This window comes from Zingiber officinale, chromosome 9A (assembly GCF_018446385.1).
Source record: "Zingiber officinale cultivar Zhangliang chromosome 9A, Zo_v1.1, whole genome shotgun sequence".
NCBI lineage: Eukaryota > Viridiplantae > Streptophyta > Magnoliopsida > Zingiberales > Zingiberaceae > Zingiber > Zingiber officinale.
Window position 1 is genome coordinate 135330796 of NC_056002.1, and position 10504 is coordinate 135341299.

Here is a 10504-nt window from a genome sequence, read left to right on the forward strand (position 1 = left end):
TTCCCAACACACTTTTTCTCTCATCATACTTTCTCTCTCATCATATGTTTCTCTCACATTCAACTTTCTCTCTTGTCTAATTTTTTCTCTTATTTTCCTATAAGGGTAAAAAAGAAAATTTAGATTCATTCCGATTGAAAATATTTAACTAACAAAATATCATTTTTAAAAATGATATCCAAGCTCATACCTATTCTCATTCTTATGATACTTATTTTCATTCCTATAATACTCATTCTGATTTCGATTATTAGAAGAGAACCAAACATCACATTAGAGTTGAAGGTATGAGTAGAAAATAAATTAATTTTAATATCCAATAATAAATTAGAGGACAAGTGAAGGATATCACTGAACCCTAATAACCGGCCAAACGCCCGACGTCAAGAATCTCTAGTCTCTTTTAAGAAACGATCCGATCATGCCCGAGAAGGCCGACGACGACGAAGATGCGAGGAATAACGACGGCACCGGCGGAGACGCGAAGCCGAAGAATTCGGCTGGAGTCATAAAGATCCCTTCTTATCAAGAGGTCTTCGGCACAGCGGGTTCCTCTACCCCTCCACCCCACAATCCTTACCCTTCCTTCTCCGAAGCCTTCTCCTTCATTAAATCCTCCGAGTTCTATACGCCGCCTCCTGCTCCTCCTCCTCCATCTTCCGAAACCACCCCGCCGTCGGTGCCGCCTTCCACGGTTTCCTCGGTGAGTGGGTCGTGTCAGAATCGGAATTCAATTCTTGTGAGCCAACGCCAGGTGACAGCTTTTGTCTTTATCATTATCATTATTATTATCATCATTTGTTTTCATAATTTACTTCATTCTGCTACGCTCTGTTCTTGAGTCCTGAAAATGAGAAATTTTGTTTGCTCGTTGGCTTCCGATACGCAGAAGGGGAACCCATTGCTGAAGCATGTTAGGAATGTAAGATGGATGTTTGCTGACGTTGTTTGCGACTATTTGCTGGGCCAGAGTTCTTGTGCTCTTTATATAAGGTACACGAGGTTTCTTCTATCATTTACAATATTCCTTTTTTTATTCTTAATTATGTTTGTTTTTTGGAATGTAGTAGAAAAACTTTTGGAATTTGTGGTGGTAATTGATTAAATATTGTTACTTTTTGTTTCTCTTGTAACTCTTTTCTTTTATCCTCCTTTGTTCCTCTTATCACTGACGTCTATAATTTGTAGCTCCGTTATCATCTTCTTCATCCTAGCTAATATTATCATGTACAGTGTTGCTGTTGTTGTTTTTATTTATTTATTATTTTTAATCTTAATTATGTTTTTTTTTTGAAATGTAGTAGAAAGCTTTTGGAATTGGTAATTGTTTACATGTTACTACATTTTGTTTCTCTTGTAACCAGAATCGGCTATTGCTAATTTCTTAATAGTTACTCATTTCTTTTATCCTCCTCTTTTCCTCTTATAACTGGCATCTACAATTTGCAGTCTCCGTTATCATCTTCTTCATCCTGACTACTTGTATTATCGAATTAGAGAATTACAAAACAACTATAAGCTGCGAGTTGTCTTGTGCCATGTTGATGTGGTAAACCTGATTGACTTGAATTTCTTATTTTTGAAGTAATTTTTTTGAGATATTTATGTTCTAGATCTACTCCCCTTACCTCCTTAGGAAGATGTTGTGAAGCCATTGCTGGAAGTTACCAGGACAGCCATGCTTCATGATTGCACTCTTCTCTGTGGATGGAGGTACTACCGATACAAAAATTGAGGAAACATAATGACAGATGTAATTGTGTAAAGTTGCTCTGCCAAAGTTACTTGCATACTATATTAGGTTCACTTGGTTTTTGTGTATTGTTCTTCATATGAATGCTTCTTAGCAGTGATGTTACTTTCAGTTTTATCAACAGATGATTTTGGGGATTCTTTTAACAAATTTGGTATATTTCTTTATATTGATAAAACGATAAATTCTTTGAAATAGGATATGCAATAGAACAATTTTCTTGGAAAACCATGACATTGTATTATCAAATCCCTCTAGTTCTTTATGGTTAATAAACATTTCTGCTTTGTATGAATAAATATTTCTCTAACATTGCACATAACGACAATTTATTATAATAGGCTTCACTAGGAGCATCCTTTAATAGTGCTACAAGCACAGCTAAAAAAGGTGGGGTTACATTGAGCCCTTACTACCAATGTAAAATTATGTCAACAGTCCCATGAACATGGATCTAATCTTATCTCGGCAAAATAATCTATGGTGATTGTGCATCTTGAGCAAATTTTGCCTCATCTTATTCTTTCTGTAAGGGACAAAAAAAATTATTTATTTGCAAATACGATCATTAAATTCTGTGACAATGTTATGCAAAGACAAAATCTAATTTCTGAATGTATTGCCTTTATAGTCCTTAGAAATGAGTGAGGCTTGATCAGCTGTTCGTCTCCATTTTAACTTCCAGTCTCCGAGTTCTCCTTACATGACAATTTTTTGGAATACCTTAAATGTTTTATCTTTTGTAATCATTTTCAGCATTTTTACCTCATTTTATTTCTTGTTAAATAAACCCATAAAGGTTAGTTTTTCCTAATAAGAAAAATGTTATTTATGAATTTTTTTTCTTTATTACCATCCACCTATGACCTATTAGTCTAACTGATGCAAACTCGATAGAGGCCTAATCTCACCTTATTTTCTTCTCATCCATTTTGTAAAGAATTATCCATGGATTGTGTAAAAGCTTAATCCTGTTGTAGAAAATCACCACTTTTGTGGATATTTATTACCTCATGCTTTCTAAGTTTGTTTTTGGGAAACTTGCCTGTGTTTCAGATTGTTTCTAGTTTGCATAAATTGTTAATTAGAATTTTTTTTTGGTCTATGCATTTGTTCGTTGTCCTGTTCCATTCGTATGTATAGCTGCTCCTTGAGTAGTAGAGATGCAGCTCAGGTTCTAAACTTAACTGTTTCGTTTTAATATTTTTATTCTTTTCTAGCTTTGAAGAATGTGCTCGATACTTGGAGACATTAAAAGTGTATGAGAACAAACCCTCCGACAGCATTCGTGAGCATATGCATACAGACTATCTTTCACGGGTATTTTTCCATCCCAATATCAGGACTGTTGGTCATTGTTCCTTCATCTTGGACTTATATAGTCTAGTCCAGTAGTTTGTCCTTGTAAAATTTTTATTTCATTTTGAGTTTCATGGAAATGGGCATATGCGAAGTTTTAATGTTCCAGACTTGTCATCAACTTTTCTAGGTTATGTTAAGCTAGGGAGGTTATTCTGATTTTCATGCAATGGATTGGAGAATCCGATTAGTTTAATTTCTTAAACTTCAGCAATAACATTAACTTGGTATTTTCTTTCCTATATTTTTCTCTTGATATTAAATGCCAGCTCATTTGTCTTAATCTCACTTTTGTATCTTTCTTTATTTAATCACTATTTTGCAGCTAAATCATGCACTTACTAGCATTAGACATGTGAACAAGACTGATGTAGTAACACTCGGTTCAACTTTTGGGGTGAGTTTGAAATCTTTTTATGCTGTTTTGCTGTTGCTTTCACTTCCTAGTCTATGTCTCCAAACTGGTAATAAAGAACTAACTTACATGAAATTCTAGAAAATATTCCTCGATATGCATATGCACCAGGCTGCCTTTTTTTTTTTTTTTTTTTAATTCCTCGATATGCCTACTAGATGTGGTGGCCTGTAGGGCATGTTGGTCAATGTTCATTCTTACTATGTTCTTGTGTACATTGCAGTCTCTGTCAGGTATTATGGATGCTTCCATGGAAGATTTAGCTCGCTGCCCTGGCATCGGTGAAAGAAAGGTGGGTTCTTTATGACTATACTTCATATTTACTCTTCCTTTGTTGCTTTTGCACGTCTCATAACCATTAAAAGAGGCTGTTGTAGACTGCACTAGATTATGATAGTAACGGGTTAAGATATTTGAACAACTTCTAAATATTGTTCACCTATGTCTTCTAAGATGATTATAGACAATTTATGAGGTCTCTTGTATGCCATATATCTTTTATGGCCCAGACGCCACTTTCCTTGACACATTAACAACAGTACAGATTAACGACAGTTTAGAATCTGTGGCAACTTTAAAGTACTACTTGAAGCCTCCTAAACGTAGCAACATTCCTTTAATGACCATCGACACTCTGCAGAGCTGAAGTTCTTAAATGCGCCCCTTAATAGCAACCTTCTATTCTCCATGTTTTATCGCCAACACAATAGCTTACATAGTTAGGATTTTAATTATGTTATTTTAAACTTTAAAAAGGTTGTATAGATTTATTTGGCCATTTATTAGACAGTTGATTTTTTTGTATAGTGCAGTCAAATTATTTTTACTGGAAATCACTCTTATTGTTAGTCTATAGAAGAAGGGGTTAGGATACATTATAGTCAATCATCTTTTTGATTAATATTATGTTTCTCTTTCAGTGAGCTAAGCAGTATTTAATGTTGTAACAAACTAACAATTGGTATCACAATGAATTCATAATTTTCAGTGTCTTCTATTTCTCCCTCTACATAAATTTTTGGACTCGACATCACATTGAGACGATCTTGTGACATTTTGGCAACCAATTTGGTTCTTAGAGCTTCTTGGCCAACATCATTATCACTCTTATGGTTCACTATCCACAACCTTTATTATAAGGCTACCTTTTAACTTTTAATTATTATATTTAACTATTTTAAGTCACAATTAATTGCTTTTAGGCTTGTTTTAAGATTTAATTTACCTTTTTCCTATAGACCTTTGTTTTATATTTTGATTTGACTAATCTCTTTGAAAATCACTTATTAATTTTTATAATTCATCAAAAGTTAAGTTCCATCATCTTCATTTGCAAATGCTACAAGAGCTCAGTGTATAAATATTCTTTGGGTTGACTCTTCATCTGAGGCGAGTCACTCTATGTAGCCTTCAGTGCAATTTCTCTTAAAGTTCTTTTTCTTGTTGCACTTGAAACATATGAGAACTTGTTTGGATCTTTTGCTCTTCTTCATTACCATCTTTACCATATGATAGCTTCATATATCCTTCAATGTGCAAGCTTTTAGATCCTTAGAAGTTGTGTAAGCATCCACCGTTGATGTCCATATTGGATTTCTAGAAAATCTATTGAGCGCATGTCGTAGTAAGTTATGGGTGGTCACTTCCTCTTCAATTGCCTTTCCCTTTTCCTTTATAGGTTCTTCAAATCTAGAAATATCAGATTTCTTCTCTTAAGGTCCAGAAAGAGAAATTACTATTATCCATTGTTTCTTCATGTCCTTCAAGTGCTTATTTTTTTTTCCTAAATCTGTTGTGTGTTATTGTATGCACAGTAGATTCAGCTTCAGAAAGAAGCCCAGTCAAGATTAAGCCCTGAGATGCTTCGTCATTCTCATTTTACTTCATCCTTTCTCTCTTTATCTTTGGCTAATTTGAGGTGGACATCATCAGCTATGTGCTGATCTGAAATCAAAAGGGATTGTTGCCTGTGTGCTCATCAACTATTTCAAGAACCATGCTGCAGAAAATTTTTAAAAATAGATATCGTATCGCATCATATTATGAAATAACCATTGTATGAATATAGACTTATGATAGCTTAAACTACAACAGTTACCTAATAGACGCGATACCTTCAACACTCCCCCCTTAAGCTAGAACCTATAGACTCTATGTATCCAACTTGTACATAAATTAGAGAAACTCACATAAGAAAACTATAAACTAGGCATTACAATAATGAATATTGAAACGTATTAGTCATACTAGTCGTATGAAAATCAAACAAATGTTAAGTAGTTAATATTGGCAAAATCTTGATTGAGACATCCCTACCCATGAAACAAGGAATGGTACAACAACAATTCCTCTCTGAGTTGGATCAACATCATCTCTGAGCTTCCTATCAATATCATAAGGAGGCTGAGATCCACTACTGGCGATCTGCTTGTTAGAGAAGTTGCCTTTTTCTTCACTACAGTGCATATCCCTCATTTGTCTGGGATATTAACATAACCACTTGGGAACTTAATCAATTTTTAAAAGCTGAATTAACAATTTGATGTTGAGTCCATTTTTCAAGACTTGAAAATTCAACAGATAGTAGATGCTGGTTGCATGATTATGCTCTTTAGGTTGGCATTCAATTCTCGTAGTAGAGGTAAAATTGTGAATCGATTGTTGCAGGTGAAGCGTCTCTATGATACTTTTCATGAACCATTCAGGCGAGTTTCTTCTCGGCCTGCTAGTGTCATTCCAGAAACTCCTGTCAAGGACAGAAATGCTGAGGAAGCTAGTACCTCTGCGCATGATACCAATGAGCTTGCTGGACAGCTGACGAATCCTTCCGGATCTCGAAAAGAAACTAATCCTCCTAATATTAGATCGGCGCTGAATGCTGCCTTCGCTAAGTATGCTGAAAAGGTACGTAGACAAGACACAAAAGACACCTCACCTGAACGAGGAAAATCCGGCAATGGCAAGACCAAAAAGGATGGATAAGACTGAGGTTTGTTAATCCATTGAAGTAGAGTAAACATATGCCATGATCTAGAGGGAACCAATCTCTTCACTATGCAGTATAGTATGCCTTTAATCATTCATATGGATAATTTTCTCTGCGATGTAGATGAAAGAAGATATTCAATGTTTTATCCCCTTGTTCTTTCTGAGTTCTTATCCTTTTTTCAAGTGATACTTTGTTTGGTGAAACTATGCCCTATGCCAAAACAAACATTTTTATCATCTTTTAGTGACATTATTAACCTATTTTATATATGATTTATATGATCCTTCAGTATTCTGGTCTATATATCTATAGAGAAAGAGAAAGAGAAATACGTGATACGCTGTGCGCTTGAGGGGGTGCGCTGCGTGCACTGAGAGGCACGCAGCGTAACGGTCTCGTGTGTGTCTATGTGTGTGTGTATATATATATATAATTTAAATAGAACAAATGTTTAATATCTGTGACATATTCTAGCAACTTTCCTTAAAAAAAATATAATTTTCTGCCATAGCTTTCATCTTTAGTAAGCTTCTTAGTTTCTCTCCTTGTCTCTAGGTCATGCCCTAAATCCTTCTATAGGTGAATGAGCAAACAAGCGAACAAGCCTTCTAAAAGTAAAACTTAAAAAACGTAAAAATTTATTATTGTTTGCTTTATACGTACTTTAAACTTTTATTTATAAACCAAAATCTTAAGGAAATAAATTACATGAATGATGAATCAGGGAAATATGCTACATAAGTATACAAACAATTTACTAAACAATAAAATTACTTTCTAAAGTTAATTGAAAAATATTCTCTAATTTATTTTCTTTAATTGAAGAGGTATATTTTCCTCTTGTTAATACAATTGTGCCCGTTGATAGTTGGGTTCGATTGTAAGTTTTGATATTTGGGTAAAAGATTTAAGTTAGAATCTATTTGTATTTGATGTGTAAGAAGTCATGTATGAATTGAGGGGATAGGAATGGTGCGATTAAAAAAAATGATAATTTCAGTTAGCCTGATTATTCCTGGGGTGACTGGTCCGATTTCATGGAAGTTTTTCATCGACCACCAAGATAAATCAGAAAACGCGCGCGGCGGCCAGCCGAGAAGCCCAACATTTTTTGATTGCGCTCCCTATTTGGAGAAAAAATTCTTACAAATACGTCATAATTGGGGATCAAACCGTGGGTATCTACGTAACAACCTGAATGTCCTACCGCGGCACCATCGATTGAAGCTCGATGGGCTCGTGGTTTGATAGGAATTAAAAAAAAAATAAAATGAGACGTCTAAAGGATATTGGAGGAGCAGACTTGTGTAGATGAATTATAAAGTTAGCAAAAGATGATTGTACTCGCCCTAATGTCTCCGTCAATCTGTCTCGACCAAGATGAAAGAGATAAATTAGTATTTCATGCGCAATCACTAGATAGTCCTGAGAGAACATGCAGGTGAATTATGAAAGATGGCATATGTAGTGAATCGAAGGCTTAATGTATTGAGGAATGAATAACCTAATGGGAGATAGCCGGGTAGGGAGACGAGCTACAAATAAATTAAGAGATTTATACGTGAGAGAGGGTAGTATCCAACTTAGCCAAAGTCTCAACTATTATGTTGGTTGTAGTTGATGATTTAGTCGACTGAAAGTGTTTTGTAGTTGGTTGAGTCAATTAAGTAGTAATTAGCCGGCTAATAAAATAGTTGTGTTTGCTGCTGTAGTATAGATAGTCAGCTTTCAATTGACTTAAGTTAATCAACCAACCCAAAGAATATTTGTATTTGTGATTAAGTAGATTGGACAGGTGATTGATGGCGAGTTTTACTCAACTGATTTTTTAAGGTTAAATCTTCGCGTCAACCTATTTGATTCAATACACTATAAGACTCCGTTCGGTAGGAGTGATAAAATTAGAATTTGGTTGATTAGGATAAGATTGGGGGTAGGATTAATAATCAATCCTCATGCCTAGGGATTATGAATCTCACTCCTAATCATATCCTTAATCAATCCTATCAAACGACATATTAATAACTTTTTAAAAATATAATCCTAATCCTGTCACCCCTACCAAACGGAGCCTAAGAGTTCATACAATAGTGTGAAAGGTTAGATAATTAGATTTTAATTGAGAAGCAACAAAGAAAGTCCGGTTGAAAAGAATACTCTTATGTTACTAAGAGCTTCCAGTTATACAGTTTAGATTACACAAATTATTTTCTAACAATAAATTAGAAAAATCAATTAAACTCTAATTAATTAATCTCTGGTAAAAAAATTGACCTCCTTTTAAGAGTATTACATTAGAGTCTGCTTAGAGGGATGCCCTTTGTCATTAAGATCCCTATAGTCATACAATCTAGAATTTCTCTTCTACAAGGTGTACAATCGTTCATATCCATATACATTCACCACACACACATTTCATCAAACACAAGCAAGACACATCACAATAGAACAAGCCATAAACTGAATTTGTCAAATGCAAATTACGACTAACAATTTCTTCTCAAAAGTGACATAGTTTACTTGTGCATCACCAAGTGTCTTACTTGAATAGTGTATGACATTTAACTTCTTGTCTTTACTTTGTCCTAACACTGCCCCGACTATAAAATCAATAGCATCACACATAATTTTAAAAGTAGATGCACATTACTATAAAATCAATAGCATCTCACATAATTTTAAAAGATAGATTCCAATATGCAGCTTGCATAACTGGAGATGTCAACAAAACTCTCTTTATTCTATGAAAAATCTAAGAACTTAGCATTGAAAATCATATTAAACCGCTGTGTTAGTGTTGTGCTATTCTTTGTTGTTTCTATTCCCACTATATATTATTGCCACTCTAACTTGCCACACATATTGGTAACGATTGTTGCTTTTGTATCATTTTATCCCAACAAATCCTCCATAACCTTTTTTCCTCTTTTAAATAGAATAGCCTCGTAGTTGCTACCTCAGTCGACCTCAACTCGTTGAAATTCCTTTCGAGCAAATAGGAAGATCATACCTTAGAAGGGCCATTGTCGAGGTGACTCTTTGCATGCTTAAAGTCCACTATGAACTCTCATAGAGAATAATTCGAAGAAAACTAAAGGAAAGTTTGTGTCGATCCTCACCTCTTAAATCCCCCTTCGAGGATAATGCTTACCTCAATTTAGCCAATGTGAGAGCTACTCAGAAAGACAGACAATGATCACTTGAGTGACAAGCTCTATATCCCTCACTACCATGATCTCTTAGATGTAGAAGTCGCTCATTGAGGCTGCAAAAAATCCGGTAGTCGTAACGTATGTATAAGAAGAAGACAATTCTACTCGCGGCACATCAGAAAGAAGCTGAGAATGCTCGTAGTAATACCCACAAGCGGAGGGATGAGGAAGGCTTAGGCTACTCAATAGAGTATATAACATGTTCAAATTGCAAGGTAAAACCACTGCATTAGTTCAACTAACTTGCTTGGTTCCCGCGTTCCACCCAACCAAAACCACCGCATTGGCTGACTCGAATGCTACACAAGACTTGTTTGATCTTCCTAGTTAACCTCACTCGCTTTATCAACTAGACTTTCGTAGCATGTTTAGTATTCGACCCGCCTAGCTCACCCATTCCTCCATATCATCAGACTTCATTTGAATTTTGATGATATACAACTAGGAATTGATGATCTACAACTACAAAATGTATAGGATGGAAAAGACACATTAGAAACGATCACACCTTCATGAATTATCCAACTAAATATTGGAATTGATGATATGTTTGATTTGTGAGTCATCCATTCTCATCCCCCTCTTACATTTCTCTATCAAACCATGAAGTCGACTAGAAATATATGATACTTGGAGAATGGAATATAACAATTATATATATTTGTTACAAACAACTATTTAGAGAATGAATATAACCATGAAGACAATGAGAGAATAGTAAGACTATCAGAGTCAATATTCTAACCTCATTTTTTTAACAAAATAAATCAGTTACT

General features: G+C 34.9%; 1 protein-coding gene across 1 annotated transcript; it reads left to right on the forward strand.

Annotated features, from left to right (window-relative positions):
• The first annotated feature begins 344 nt into the window (after window positions 1–344).
• On the forward strand, window positions 345–6686 carry LOC122020997 (DNA excision repair protein ERCC-1-like). Its single transcript, XM_042579067.1, has 8 exons — window positions 345–754; window positions 890–993; window positions 1450–1549; window positions 1637–1713; window positions 2974–3073; window positions 3438–3509; window positions 3751–3819; window positions 6195–6686. Exons 1-8 carry the CDS (start codon window positions 422–424, stop codon window positions 6507–6509), a joined length of 1170 nt encoding a protein of 389 aa, XP_042435001.1. The 5' UTR covers window positions 345–421; the 3' UTR covers window positions 6510–6686.
• Window positions 6687–10504: the final 3818 nt, after the last annotated feature.

Excerpts from the sequence above, each read along its gene's own strand:
- LOC122020997 (XM_042579067.1), top strand. The coding sequence starts at position 422 with ATGCCCGAGAAGGCCGACGACGACGAAGATGCGAGGAATAACGACGGC. Across the intron at positions 755-889 it reads TTCTTGTGAGCCAACGCCAG|AAGGGGAACCCATTGCTGAA; the intron begins GTGACAGCTTTT and ends TCCGATACGCAG. Across the intron at positions 3,074-3,437 it reads ATACAGACTATCTTTCACGG|CTAAATCATGCACTTACTAG; the intron begins GTATTTTTCCAT and ends ACTATTTTGCAG.